General features: G+C 39.0%; 2 protein-coding genes across 13 annotated transcripts in view; one reads left to right on the forward strand and one right to left on the reverse strand.

Moving 5' to 3' along the window:
* The window catches only part of esr2b (estrogen receptor 2b), a 443098-nt gene that overhangs the window by 240313 nt on the left and 187641 nt on the right, over nucleotides 1-15144 (reverse strand). The gene's annotated exons all lie outside the window — the stretch shown is intronic.
* syne2b (spectrin repeat containing, nuclear envelope 2b) overlaps nucleotides 1-15144 on the forward strand; it is a 187408-nt gene that overhangs the window by 35199 nt on the left and 137065 nt on the right. For 6 of the 12 annotated variants that reach the window (XM_049481038.1, XM_049481047.1, XM_049481041.1 and 3 more), the window contains exons 24-39: nucleotides 36-421; nucleotides 524-658; nucleotides 3773-3925; nucleotides 4334-4527; nucleotides 5666-5756; nucleotides 5871-5950; nucleotides 6518-6635; nucleotides 6725-6870; nucleotides 8117-8267; nucleotides 9491-10086; nucleotides 11103-11270; nucleotides 11865-12015; nucleotides 12432-12590; nucleotides 13285-13452; nucleotides 13559-13660; nucleotides 14307-14510. In XM_049481038.1, coding sequence (XP_049336995.1) covers nucleotides 36-421; nucleotides 524-658; nucleotides 3773-3925; nucleotides 4334-4527; nucleotides 5666-5756; nucleotides 5871-5950; nucleotides 6518-6635; nucleotides 6725-6870; nucleotides 8117-8267; nucleotides 9491-10086; nucleotides 11103-11270; nucleotides 11865-12015; nucleotides 12432-12590; nucleotides 13285-13452; nucleotides 13559-13660; nucleotides 14307-14510 — 3002 coding nt within the window. Of the gene's footprint in view, nucleotides 1-11; nucleotides 422-523; nucleotides 659-3772; nucleotides 3926-4333; nucleotides 4528-5665; nucleotides 5757-5870; nucleotides 5951-6517; nucleotides 6636-6724; nucleotides 6871-8116; nucleotides 8268-9490; nucleotides 10087-11102; nucleotides 11271-11864; nucleotides 12016-12431; nucleotides 12591-13284; nucleotides 13453-13558; nucleotides 13661-14306; nucleotides 14511-15144 lie in introns of all 12 variants that reach the window. The other 6 variants (XM_049481035.1, XM_049481037.1, XM_049481039.1 and 3 more) reach the window with 4 other exon arrangements.

Here is a 15144-nt window from a genome sequence, read left to right on the forward strand (position 1 = left end):
GCAGCCCCAAGGTCCTGCTCCACAGCAGCCCCAAGGTCCTGCTCCACAGCAGCCCCAAGGTCCTGCTCCACAGCAGCCCCAAGCTCGGCAGCAACAGCTGGCACAAAACAAAGCTGAAGCTCCTCCTCAAGTTCAAATTCAAGTTCAAAGCCAAACTCCACAGACACAACCTCAAGTTCAGGCTTCACCAAAGCCACAATCCTCACTACCGGAGCAGACCCCACAGTCAGCTCCTTGGGTCAAAGCACCAGCACTGGCCCAGGCTCCTCCTCAGGCTTACACGGAGGCTTACGCTAAAGCACAAGCCCTGGCCAGGAACAGGTTCGAGGAGGCCAAGCATTGTCTGCAAGAACATATTCTAGAAGCGATCAACGTATTCAAGGACAAGAAGATAACTGACGAGCAGGCATTGGTCAAAGAAGTAGGTTTCACATTGAGTCCCCTGCTTTTATTCTAAATTTACTTGAGGTTTTGAAGGCGTATCTTTATTAATGTCCAAAAAATATTGGTTCATGTTTTTCAGGAAACCTTAAAAGGCCTGGACGCTGAGCTTCTGGATCAGTTCCTGCGAGCTGCTGAAGGAATGGAGGCCTTCTGCACCCCGTCTCAGCTCCGGGACATGGAGTTCTTTGCTCAGTCTGTCAGAACACAGTGGGAGGTGGGCTGAGTATATGGCTGAGTCAAGTTTTCTTGTGCTTTTCTTGGTCTTTTGGCATTTTTTTTAAATGTAACATTAATGGAAATTGCATGAAATGCAGTAAATTGCAGCTGTCATTGTGTGTGTGTGATCTGGTATTGATTACTGTTATCAAAACCAAAACGAGGCAATGATGATGCATGGTTTGTATTTTTGTTGCATTGTGTGTTGATTTGTACCATATCTAACTCAAATGTCTTTTAATATAATTAATCTTTAATATATTGTTTTTAATATACATTCATCATCTGTAGAAAATAGTTGTACCCATAAGTAATTTTGGTAACACTTTCTATGAATGTCATCTTTATTAGACGCTATAACCACATTCATAACATATTATAATGCATTCATAAGGCATTATAAACATGTCTATAAATGTTTATAAAAATGCATAACCCATTATAGCCATGTTTGTTAAGCATTATGACCTGTGATCATAATACATTAAAAGCTGTGCTTATAATATATATGTTAAAATAGTATATCTCTATCATTAATAATCTAGTCCTACAATGAAAGTCTGGCACGTTATTAGAGCGCAAAAAGACCAGTTATAATACATTATAATTATAATATAAATATTATATTCAAGACAAGAATATTTATGAGTGGTTAAAATATATTTATAGGATTACTGAGGGTGTGTTTGGAAGCTGTTTTAGTCATGATAAAATCTGCAAGCAGGGACTGAGTTTCTTGTTATTGATGTATAACATGTTATAAACACAGCAATAATGCATTATAATCACAGTTCATCATGCATAATAAACATTGCTATAATGAATTATACATTTTTATAAATGTGTATAGCCATGTTTATAATGCCTTACGAATGCATTATAATGTGCTATGAGTATGTTTATAGAGTCTTATAGAGATGACATTCAAAGAAAGTGTTACCGTAATTTTCAGATTGCAGTGCTATTAAGAAGGAAGATAAATGTTGCCAGGACCAAGAAATTATTTAAAACATAATACTGATGCTGATATGGGCCATCCTTGGTCACATTTATTGAGCTACACATACAGAAGTAGGGTTTGCCACATGTGTAACACAACATGCCATAAATATTGGCATGGAGTTCCAAATGGTGTCCTGTGATAATCCATTCAATACAGATTCTTTAAATTTTGCAACAGTGGTAGAGAATTGATATTGCGTCAAGTATTATTCCACACATTTTTAGTTGAGATTCTGAGTTCTGGTGGTCTGATGATGGTTATGGCAAAGCATCTATGTCTTTAGGATAAGCTGTTGAGATGGCAGTAGTACGTGGATGAGCATTATCCTGTTGGAAAAGGTAGGGCTACTGGTAGAAGCACCTTATTAACATAACGCTAGGCTTAAGTGAAGACAAAAGGTCATCTTGTATCTTATAAAATTTCACCCCAGCCAATGAATTCCGATGTATAGGATGTGGGAATGTGTTGCAACAGATAGAAAATTAGTGTATTATATAAGACCAATTAAAACTATTGGCAGTGTGGGCAATGTGCCAAGTCCTGCTGAAAAATGAAATCTGCATCTCCATAAAAGTGCACTGCACTTTCTTTAGACTTGATAAAACACAGTGGATCAACACCAGCAGATGACATGTCTCTCCAAACCATCACTGGTTGGTGGAAACTTCACACTAGACCTCAAGCAGTTTGGACTGTGTGTCTCTCCACTTTTCCTCCAGACTCTGCTCCCTTCATTTCCAAATGAAATGCAAAATTTACTGATGATCTGTGATGGTTTGGAGAAACATGTCATCTGCATCTGATGTATATACTGACTTTTTAACATTCATTTAGAAGTTGCCTGACCAGAGGAGGATGGGTCCTCCCTTACATATTATCCTTGCTAATACATGTGATGGTACAACATACATGTGAGACTTGGTTCCTCCCAATGTTTGTTTAATGTTTTGTCTGATTCTAAACAACAGGGAGTATGCGAGACACTAGTCAAGAGAGAAGTAGAGGTTGATAACCAGAAATCAGACAAATAAAGAGGGCTAGGCAAAAGAGTAAACAGTAGGCAGAACAAGGGTCAACAAGGGTCAAGAGAAGAAAGAACGCTTTATACAGAGCTAGAAAACTAGATATTACGCAGCAACTAAAGAGCTGAACTAAGGGAGTATTTATACTATGCAGACCAGGTGAAATTGATTAGCAATCAGTCAGTAGCTTGGTGATGCAGAGCACTTGAGAGACACATGACTCTCAGAGTCACTGTTGTTGGTTCCTGGGAAACTGAGTCTTTTGGCTGAGAAGCTTCAGGAGCAGGCAGCTTGACAGCATCAGGTGTGTCAATGTCCGGCATGTTAGATTACACAGAAATTACCCACTACTTCTGTAACTGTTGCTCAAAATATAGTGACCATATCATTTCAAATTTTTATAAGTATTTGTTGTTCCTAGTCAAGTCAAGAGTCAAGAGGCTTTTATTGTCATTACATCTGAGTACAGGTACATAGTGTGATGAAATTACGTTCCTAAGGAACCATGGTGCAACATAGAACCACAAGCAATAGACAACATAAAGTGCAGGAGTGACGACAGTGCAACATAAAATTATAAAATTATAACACTAAATAACAATAAATACAATAAATACAAAAGACGAGACAATTTAAAGACAGGACAGTGCAGTACCGATACGGTATAATAAAGTGTATCGTTGGGATAAGATGCAGAGATGTGTGACATACTGTAACATATAGAACATATATAATCACAGCAGTTACTGAGGTAGAGTTTATAGTTTTTAAGAGTGCAGCAAATAAAGTCATGTCAGCCTCTGTGTGCTGACTGGGTGTGTGTGTGGGTGAAGTTCAGTTCTTTGTGAGTGTAAAGGGGGGGCGGGTGTACAGTTTAGTTTTGTGTAAAGGGGGGGGGGGGGGTGTAAAGTTTAGTTTTGTAACTAGTAACTTATACCTTCCTTCTAAATAGCATTGCAAACCAACACTTTTTTCCTTCAGGGTGCAGCTATTTTTTAAGACTTCTGTACATACAGTCTAATCCTGATGCTTGTGCTGTGGTGCTTGTTGTATGTTCCTTTTTTTGTTGATCTTTTTTCTAATCCAGGCTATTCAGATTGAAATGTCAGGATTTGTGGGGCAGCTCAGATTCCAGATAAAGCTTCTGCACTTTAACTCCATTGCACGGCAGTGTGAGATACACTTTAACAACAAGAAACCCAACTCTAGATCTGACTCCAGATCAGTGCAAGCTGGAGAGGTAACCTTACACTCTGACTTCAGACGTGGCCTTCTTTGATGTAATGGGATGTCTGGGATGCATGAAGGAATGGCAAGTGTTGGAAGTGGCTGTCTGAAGGCTTTTGTGAGCATGTCTAAAGCATACAGTGTGTTCTAGGGAAGGGGTTACCTCTAGAAATATAATGGAGCTACTGTATCAACTGTATCAACAGGTTGAAAATGTGTTTTTTTTTTGGTTGTCGTCATCCATTAGTGCAACCTCTTGGGTATCATCTGCTGGGGTTATGTCTCGCATGCTCAGAAAATCTCCGGAACAGTCCTTTAAACATTTTTTTACTTCTTTAGTACTAATGAAGTCCTTAAAACTGTCCTTAAAGAGTGCTTTATTGGGTCCTCTGTACCTGTCTCCCTGTACCCACACCTCCAGGCCTGTTTTTCTGCTGATGGCAGTTTAGTTGTGGCTGGGCATAAGTTGGAAGCTCTGAAGGATCTTTGTGATACCCTGAGCCCAGAGGATGCCCACAGGCTGGCACAAGCTCAGCTCCGCGAGTGTGAGAAAAGACTCGCTGCCATCCAGCGGCAGTTCAGCGGAGACCAGGACACTCCAATGCCGGGTGCTGGGTGAGAAAGAGGCAAAAACATCTTAGCCTAAAACCAGTTTTTAATAATCACTTGAATATACCACTAAACATTCTCTATAAACTTGACTGTATAGGCAAATTCTGCCCAATCAAATGTTGTTCTTAATTTGAAACTGTAGCTTAAAATTAGTCCAACAAATGTATTAGCCTTAAATGTCTCCTGGAATAGAAAACCTTAGTCGAAAAAAAAATCTTCTAAACCTGATAAAAAATCGCAATCTCAATCGATTATAGCTTGAAAAAAATCCAACTCCAATACAATAAAATTCATCCTTGACCTGACAATTAATTATTAAACAATTCTGACTGTTGCCCAACAAATTTTCTATTTTACATTGTAAATGAATACTGAAGTCATCCGGACTATGAAGGAACACATGAGGAATCATGTAGAAACTTAAATGTGATAAATAAACCAAAATACTTATTTAGATTGAAGAATTTAGGTGCTCTTATCTGGGGTTCTGTTAACTTGCAGTTTCTGAGGCTGGTAACTCTGATGAACTTATCTTGTGTAACTGGGGTCTTTTCTTTTCTTTTTACTTCTTTTAACATTCACCCCTCTACATAGGTGCGACAGAGAAATCTGATTTGACTGGGGTTTATATAGAGTGCTGCACAGGTGCCAGGGATTCTGGGAGTTGGATTTTTGAGATCCGACTCTACCATTTCTTTCCCTATGTTTACCAGTCTGTAGTGCATCACTGCCCATCACATTATGGTTAAAAAGATCCAACTCTAGTCCAAAAATATTTCTCTTGAATGCAACCATAGCTTTAAAAAAATCCAAGGGTAACCCAAGAAAATTCTTCCATTCTATAGTTAAAAAATCGAACAAAAGTCGTCTAATAAAGTTCTGCCTGAATTCAAGCGTAGCTTAAAAATACAGCTATATTCAAAAATATAACAGTGTAGTACAATAACATTCCAACAGTAGCTTGAACAGAATCTGACACCACAGGCTTTCTTCCGAACGTCAAAAAAACAAACGTAAAAAAACAAGCTGCAGCCTAAAGAACTTGAACTGAAATATCTAAACTTTTTTAAACAAAAATCTTTCTGAAACCAACTATAGCTTGAAAAAATCTGTGTATTAACATGCTTTTTTTCCTGTGAAGAAGTGTTCTTGTGGAACAGATGAAAGAGTCTTCACCACAGAACATATCCACAGCTTCTGTGGAGAAAGCTTCAGAAACGACCAGTCCAGAGGTACGCGTGTAGAGTCACTTAAATCCTGATTATTGTTAAACTGTCATGTTTAGGAGTGTTGACCCATAATCGTAATCATTGATTAGTGGCGCTGATTTAAATCTTTTATTGCAGGCTTCTCCAGTCTCAACCCAGAGGCCCAAACCCACGGATAAGAAGGAGATAATAAAGCAGACGAGTACAGAGGAGGACAGGTACATCAGCTAGTTTGCTAGTTTTATATTAGTTTTCCTGGCACCACTTTAAAATAAGACTACCTTTATAAAGGGTTTATAAATGGTTTACAATTAGTTTATTAATGGTTACTAATTAGGTTGTAAATGCCTTAAAAATCATTAATAATCAGTTATAACACATACGTAGAAAGGTCAACAATGACCTGTTGTTTGCCAAATAGTGAACCCACAGCCATCTATATTGTTGTCCTTTCATAGATGGTTATAACTGATTATTAATGATTTTTAAGACATTTACAACCTAATTAGTAACCATTAATAAACTAATTGTAATTAACCATTTATATACCCGTTATAAAGGTAGTCTTATTTTAAAGTGGTACCAAATTTTCCAGCTTTCTCCCATTTTTTCTTTATTGCCGGCTTGAGTAGAAACATTTATTTCGAATTAAACAACTTTCTAAAAATGAAAACAAAGGCTATTCTGTCTATAACTTTATTTTTATTTTTCATTAATTTTAGTTAACGATAATAACTTTTTTTTAGCTGTAAATAAATCTGCTTGATGTGTCCGACCCTTTCCAGGTACAGAAGCTCCAGATTTGCCCTTCAAGCTCAGCTCAACAGGAACGAGCAGAGCATGCTGGGAGATCGGCCTTCAGAATCAGCCACCGACCTCAGAAAACAGCTCAGAGAATTAAAGGTACAACAAAAGTGCTTTTAAATTCTCTAAAATACACGATTTAACACTTTTCTGATTGCGATTTAACGCTCTGACTGCTCGTGTTTCAGGCTCTGAGGGATGAGACCGAGTCTCTGTGGTCGGAGTATGAGGTGCAGTGCTCCCAGTGCGTCCAGTTTAATGAGAGGGGGGTGGAACAGGACCGAGCCGAGCTCACAGTCAAGTGTAGAGAACAGAGAGCTCAGCTTCAGAGCAGGTACATTACTCTACACTTCTAATTTTAAATCAATAAATCTTATTTTCTTATCTGATAAGACTTTTTGTCTTACTAAGCTTTACTGTAGCACAAAATACTGTAAGCACAAAAAGTCAAAAAGTAAGTTATTCTGATTTTTTTGTCTAAATTTAAGGGAAAAATGTGATTTGAATCATTTTGAGACATGAGAAAAATCATTCTAAGAAAAAATTGCTTACCCATTGGCACTTTTTTGGCTCAAAATAAGCAAATATGCCTTAATTTACATTTGTTTTGTCTAGTTTTTGTCAATGGATGTTTTGCATTGTAAAGTAGGGGTGTCAACCCCATTTTAGGTAAGGGGCCTTCAGGTCAAGGGTCAAAGGAACTGGACCTATTTGTATTGGAAAACCCACACTGTGTGCACTTCCTTTCAAAAGTGCTTTGTCTGATAATAAAGAATTAAACATAAATAGACAGATAAATAGATAAACAAAGATATAACATTCAATATGCAGCTGAAAAAAAAAAGCAGGGGAAATGATTCGCAACAAGCTGGACAAACAGACTGGTATACATACATGGAAAAACACCTGAAAGGAATCAGAACTCAGGTGAGGCTGATCTAACAATCAGGTGCTGATTGGCTGGTTGAGACACAAGACTGAGAGGTGCATTCTTGGAGTTGGAGTTTGTAAAGGTGGAAAAGTCTGTAGAGGCATTGGAAGGTGTGACAGCTACCTTGACAATGGAAAACATAGGTGCGCCACTTACTGAAAACATCAAATGCCAGACTGTAATTGGCTCTTTAAGGGAATGGCAAGTTACATGCGGATTGGTTTATTGCATGTTACACCCACCCATGATTAAATAAGATAATTAGTACATAATTAGACTTCATGCTGCACAATGTGTACTTTTCCTGTTGTTACGATAGCAAAGACACACTGCAATGCCCTAAATCAAGCTGCATGGTGCATGTTTGACGGCTTGCCTAAAGATCACTAAAATAGAGCCCCATGTCCTTTACCAACAACAGACAGGCTTTTAGATTGTCATAAATACACTTTTTTCCAAGGATAATGCCTCTGGTATTGAACAAATTAAACGCATATTAAACTCAGTGAGCTGCTTTCACTACAGCCCTATGATCACAAGATCTCTACTGAAACCACAGTGTTCTTCAGGGAGCATCATGTGCCCTGCGTTTTCGTGTGTAAGTGCGTTTGTGTGTGTGTGTGGGTTAACAGTGTGTGATCTTTCTCAGGGTTGATTCTCTGGGTTCTGCTCTGGACCTCATGGATTCTATAGAGCACCACATTGCCGAGATTTCGGAGCACCTTGATAAGTTCATCAAAGAACCCAAAGATGTAAAAGGATACACGCTGATCAACACCAACCTCCTCAAAGATGTTAAGGTAGGATATAAAGTCTTGGGTGACTATACCCTTTCAAAAACGGGTTTCTCACAGGAACTGCTTGCTTTTAGAACCTTTTCCTGAACCTGTTGGCTTCCTGTTGGAGTTCCAAGTAGGATTTTTTTTGTTGAGTTGAGTTTCCTACTTGAAAAGTCAGGGGAGTCTCACCAATACTAAGATTAGAATCCAAGATGGCTGCCTAGAACATCAACAATAGTAAAAGCAGTAGTATTATACAGTTTATTAGCACTGTTTGATATCAACTGGTAACCGTATAAGTGCTAACCTCGGACAGTGCTAACAATGCTGACCTGGAATATAAAAAGTATATATTTTGATTAGATTTGCGATAAAACAATGTTAAATGATTGTTAAACCAGTTTTGGTAATCTTTAAAGTCTTGCTGTTTTTTTATCGAAATTCTTAACTTAGAACATGGTGTCACATTATTCCCAGATCAAACTTGACATTCAACTTTCGAGGTTAATGTAATGCAGCATTATTAAGTGTTTAATAATAAAATAATTTAGCAAATAGTTTTTATATTCAGCATTTTTACAGATGTTGTGATTACTCCAGAAATCACTATTTTCTCCTACTAATAAAATGTTACCTGTTCCTGGAGGTGCAACACAAGCCAAAAGCATGATCCATCCACCCCCATGTTTAACAGTTTGAAAGGTTTTTGTTAAACTTTTGGTGGGGTGCCCAAAGTTGCCCATTGTTTTATCATGGATATTGAAGCATTTTTGACGACTTGGGTCTACTAATGCTAACCAGGGTTTTCCACACAAAATTGGATAATCAAGGTGTTCGTTGAGTCGTGGCTGTACCACTTGGAAATGGCCGTAGATCCAGGGGTCCTACCTATTATGGAAAGCAAGGGAAACTCTTGCATTTTAATAGGGGCTCTGTAATGTCCACACATTATAGACAATATCTAAAACCCCAATTATTACCCAACAATAAATTGTGCAAACTCTGGAAAATGTGTTTTAGCAGAGTGCGATGTGTCCGTTGACCCAGCTTATTGTTAATTGCCAGCCAACAGTTTTTTATTGATTGATTTTAACCTATTTAATCGATTATCTGTTGCAGCGGTAATTCAGTTATAAGTTTTCCTCACTCTAAACTGGACTGAATTATGACTGAAACAGATAATCGATTAAATTTTTCTGAAGCCCCAGGACTGAATCAGACCTGTCCTCATGTTCTCTACCCAGGACTTGGACGAGAGTATCCAGGCGCAGATGGATCGTCTGGCACGTTTCGACTCGGAGCCCAGTAACCTGGACCTGCGGGACCGCTCCTCCCTGACCCAGGTAGTGCTGTCCCACCGCTCCAGCCTGGACCGCCTCCGACAGCAGGTACGCAAAAGCGACGCCGCGGCCCGCGCCCTGGAGCGCTTCCTCATGTCCCTGCGAACCGTGGACCAGGACATCGCCTTCGTGCAGGGTGCCCCCTGCAGTGACGTGGCGGTACTGCAGGACAGCAGGGCTAAACTGGCTCTGATCAGGAAAGGAGTGGGGAGCCTTAAGGACAAGGCTCCTCAGCTGGACATGCTGCTGGGTGGAGCCAGGATGGAGGTGACCAGAGAGGGGCATGCAGTGTCCTGTCTGGACATGGTGGGAGCGCTGGTGCAGCGGGCGGAGGACGCGGACGACCGGCTGATGATCCGACAGGAGGAGCTGAGGAAGGAGCAGCAGAGTCAGGGCCTCAGAGTGAGGAGGAAGAATCTGCAGGCTGAGCTGAGGAAGGTGCTGGGAGCAGCAGAGAAACAGGGGCTGAAGGAGCCCACCATGCCAGCCGTGCAGCAAAGGTGGGTCGTTTGCTGTCAGACCTTCAGATTTGTTGTGACTTGTGGGACAGTATTAATATAACATGCTTTGGTGATAAATTGTTAATTTTCAATACATTTTCTAAGTTTTTTTCTAAACTAACTCAGTACTACACATACAGAAGAATGTTAACCTCAACTTTCGAGTGCTTTTTGTACATTTTATACAGTTTACTTCGATGTGGAGGTGTGTGTTTTTTTTTAATCATGTCCTCAGTCCCGCCTGGATTATTGGATTATTTTAAGTGTTTAACCCAAAAGAGATCATGGTGACACATGTATGTATTACACACCCTTTAAAATCAATAGAAAGACACTTGCAGCATTTTAAGTCATTAAGTCCCTAAGTGACACATATTGAACATCCTGAGAGCGTCACAAGACAACTGTGAATCTGTGAATCTGTGTTTATCCATCTCACCTTATTTACATAATGTTGGAGTGTTGAGTAAGTGCTTGACGTAGACATTTAAAAGGATAAAAATATATTTTTGGCATTTGCGGGTCTGTTACAACCATTTTAACAATCCACATGATTTAATTAAAGGTTTTATGATCCATATAACTATTCTAAAAATCACAAAAATGTAAAATACAACGTATTAAATATTGTTCTGCCATTTATGTTACATCAGGATTTTAACTTTAAAATCTGCATGTCATTGAGCACAATAAGAAAAAAAATCCTTAAGCTGCTTACTAAATTTATTTAATTTACTTTAGAATCTGATCCGTATTTATAGGTTAAATAAGAATAAAAAAGCATGAAGTTTTATGAAATTGTTGAAGGACAGGTAAAAGTAAAGCTGGGTGATATTACTAAAACATTACTAAAAAAACTGATGTTAAGTCAATATTTTATTTTAACTATCTAACTGTGTCTCTAATAAACCCTAAGATTTGTAGTCATATCATGCTAACACCACACACACATGAGCAGTGGCAGGATGTAACTGACAGTCTGTGGGTTTGTTTGTGTGTGTGTGTGTGTGTGTTAGGATACGTGCCCTGTCTGATTTGGAGACTCAGTTAAACGCCCTTCGCCCGGAGTACCAGAGCATCAAGGGCAGTGTCTCTAAAGCTTCCCCAGATACAGAGCAGACAACACGGGAAGCGGATGAGCTGGACTCCCTGTGGGAGGAGACGGAGAGAGCTGTGACTGACAGGTGAACAGGAATGTTTCTATACTTTAAAAAATCTAATTAGTAAATTTTACTAATTTGCCTTAAAAAGACAACCATATTTTTTGCACTTTAAGGTGCACTTAAAATCCTTTAATTTTCCCAAAAATCGATAGTGCACCTTATAATCGATTGTTTCTTATATATAAAGGATATATTAAGGATCATATTAAAGTCACACAAGAGGCATCGAGGCTGGAGCAGTATTAGCATTAGCTGCTAACCGCGCTAAATGCTAGCTCTTTTGCCATTCAGAGGTGAGTATTATTGGCCTGTAGCCTGCTGCAAACCTTGGATAGCACTGCTGGAGCAGCATTAGCATTAGCTGCTAACCACGCTAAGCATTATTTATTAAGTATTATAGGTATTGTATGCTGTTTTAATTTTTTTTAGTTATCTGCGTTAAAAACAATAAGCAAAATTGTTTATAAAAAAGTTTACTTGATTAAAAACCTACAGCCGTTAATTTTACAGTGTAATAGGGTGTCTGAATAGTGTCTACATCTCTCCATTACTCAATACATATTTACACATAAACACAAAATGTGTGTGTGCGTGTACTGTGTTACCGTTTGACAGACAAGAGCAGTGCAGGAGGTTACTGGAGCTACTGAAGAAGTTCCAGAGCTGCCGTAGTTACCTGGGCGGCACCCTCCAGAAGGCGGAGCAGACTGTGAGTGAGCAGGCCTCCTACATGAGTAAAGACAGCCTGCAGCGCCTCGTGACCAAGGTGAGCCACTGTTTAACATAAAGCACTCAATATCACTTTTCACAGTTTTCACTATCACTTCACTGTTGGACATTATTAGGTAGTTTCTAAATATGTCAAGGTGTTTATAATATAGTGGCCAGTGAATCGAAACACAATTGGCGTTTCTAACAAAGTGAGTCTTAAGCTTTATTGCCATTAATGGAAAAAATAGCCAAACAAATAATTAATTTCTGTAATACGGAAGATGTTCATTTTAATTTTTTGGTTTTACAGCTAGGGCTTAGCAAAAAAATGTTTTTTTGTTCTCTTCACACATGAAAATAAACCTCTAATAATATAGCTTATATGTACTGTAAACCTATATTAATAAATCCCCCCTAATTCACCCTAAGTGTTTCTAGTAAAGCGGCTGATATGTTTCTTTTTCTGATCAGGTTTGTGGAATAAAGGATGATCTGAGCGGTCTGGGTCCGAGAATGGAGGACTTTAGGAATATCTGCCGGCAGCTGCAGTCTCAGCTGAAGAAGATCCCAGACTGTTCAGAAACTCCATTTGAGACTGAGGCGGATGCGCTGGTGGACTCCTGGCTGGATGTAAGTGTGTTTAAATGGATGGTTAAAAATGAACTTTTATATTTTCCTCTTTATTTAAGAGGAAAATTTTGCATTATACTTTATTTAAAAAATTATTCACATGTATATTCAGTGTATACATTTTAAACATAAAAAACTGTATATATATATATATATATATATATATATTTTTTTTTTTTATATTACAGACAATATTTCTCCCAAATTCCAAATAAAAATATTGTCATTTAGAGCATTTATTTGAAGAAAATGAAAAATGGCTGGAATAACAAAAAGGATGCAGAGCTTTCAGACCTCAAATAATGCAAAGAAAACAAGTTCATATTCATAAAGTTTTAAGAGTTCAGAAATCAATATTTGGTGGAATTTTTTTATCACAGTTTTTATGCATCTTGGTAGGTTCTCCTCCACCAGTCTTACACACTGCTTTTGGATAACTTTTTGCCACTCCTGGTGGACTTGAACTGTATTTTTTAGACAGCCAGGGTGAGAAGGGTGTGGGTGTTTACAGAAAACATGTTGAAGAGCTATAGATCTTTAGTGAGTGTTAGCAACATTAGCCTTGCAGTGCTAAAGGGCTAAACTTAATAAGGTAAGTTTAGGCCAGAATACCAGAATGGCTGACTGATTACTACTCCCAGCGTTTCCTTTAAATGAAATACCAGCAAGTTGTTTACTATGTTCTTTTATGTAGATTTCGGAGAAGACGGACGGCTGTATGGACAACCTGCGTGTGGGTTTGGAGGTGTGGGAGAAGCAGCTGATGCTGGGTGGGGAGGTGGAGGCCTGGGCCACTGCTAAACTCAACCTGTTCGCTCAGTCCCACACGTTTACCACTGAAACAGAGGTCCTGCAGATGAAGGTACAAAAAAAATAAAGAGACCATCAGCTCTCGGCAGTGTCTGTTACCTTTCTGGTTTTCCTTTCCATTGTTTGTTTAAGTAATATGCGTGTTCTTTTTGTGTTAGGAGGAGATCCAAACACAGGAGGAGAACATTGAGCGTTTTCACAGGAAGTCCCTGGAGATCCAGAACCTTTTACAGAGTAAAGAGTCTCCATTGGAGCTACAGGTGATTTGTCCTTATTTTTATTTGTGCAGTAATTGAGTGAAGAGGGTGCTGTGCCATGATATATTGGTGTACTGTGGCTGTAGATAATGGTTAAACACTGAGGAATAAAAAAAACTTTTTGTTGAGTAGGTACCTTTTTGACACTGAATTTTGATACCCAGCCCTAGTTATTTGTACTAGAAACAATTAGTTTTTGCCATTGTCAGTCAATCACATGAATTGCTAAAATGGGTTCTGGTCGTTGTTAAGTTACAGGCAAAGGCTCATTTATACTCAGTCCTAAATATGCACCAGATACTGAGCCTCCTGAGGATTCTGTCCATACTCTTCATTCATTTTTTCTGTACTTATTCCCTAAAAGAAACAAACAAAACAAACAAATACCGCAACAATCAGTGCCACCTATCAGATTGATTGATAGACTCTAGATAGATTGATAGCTACTTGTTTTGAATTTTTTAAATGTTTGTCCATGATGGGGAAAATCTCAAACATTAAGATAGAAACATTTTATTTAGACTCACACTAAGACTAACACAACTAATTTGTCAATCCACCAATCATTTGTCAAATAAGTTTCAGTAATTTCAGCACTTTTCCATTAACTCTCTGTCTCTCTTTGATTCCCACTTCTCCTCCTCCTCAGGTGATGGAGACTGGTCTCAGGAAGAAGATGGACGAGGTGAAGGAGGTGTTTGCCGGCTGCACAGACGTTTTCCAAGAGCTGCTGACAGTCCGAGCCCACCTGATTCAGAGGATTGATGAGTGTCGATCTGCCATCCACAGAATACAGGCCTCAGTGAGCGCAGTCACTGCAGACAATACAGATCATCTGCACCAGCAGTTACAGGTACCACTCCAACCAGCAGAATTCACCTACAGTTCTTGTGCTCCAATGCCTTTATTGCCGCTAAACAGCACTGACAGGAAAATCATAGTGGAATTGAGAAACCTTAAAGCTCCACTAGGTAGGATTGAGATTTTGTGCTTGTGGGCTCCCCCTACAGTTGCAGAGTGTAATAAATGTTTCAGGCGGATTAGTTTCTCTTTCTCGTTTTCTGGCTTTCACAGACATATTCAGTCTCTTTCCAGCTTCTGCCAGAGTGTCTGTATGTTAGTTTGTAAAGAATGAACCAGTAGTCCTTGTAGAGCTGTTAGAACTAAAGGTCGGAAAGCAGGTCGCAGTTCTCGCGAGCGTTGGTCGCGGCCGAATCGGAAGACTTACAGTCTGGTTTGAGCTCAGAGGAGCTCCGGCACAGACACGAGAGCACCGCTATTCCTCCTATTACACCTCAATGCAACGCTGCAGTGAGTTTCAAGCTGTAATTTTACTTCTTTAAAAATATCAAAAATCACGAAAATCCTACCTAGTGCTGCTTTAAGGTTTGGAAACAGTACATGACTTTTAAAGTCATAGCAGATTACACCTTGGGCCTGTGCTGTTAAAATAACATCAGAGTTTAGGAAAAAATCTACACTGATGG

This window comes from Astyanax mexicanus, chromosome 7 (assembly GCF_023375975.1).
Source record: "Astyanax mexicanus isolate ESR-SI-001 chromosome 7, AstMex3_surface, whole genome shotgun sequence".
NCBI lineage: Eukaryota > Metazoa > Chordata > Actinopteri > Characiformes > Acestrorhamphidae > Astyanax > Astyanax mexicanus.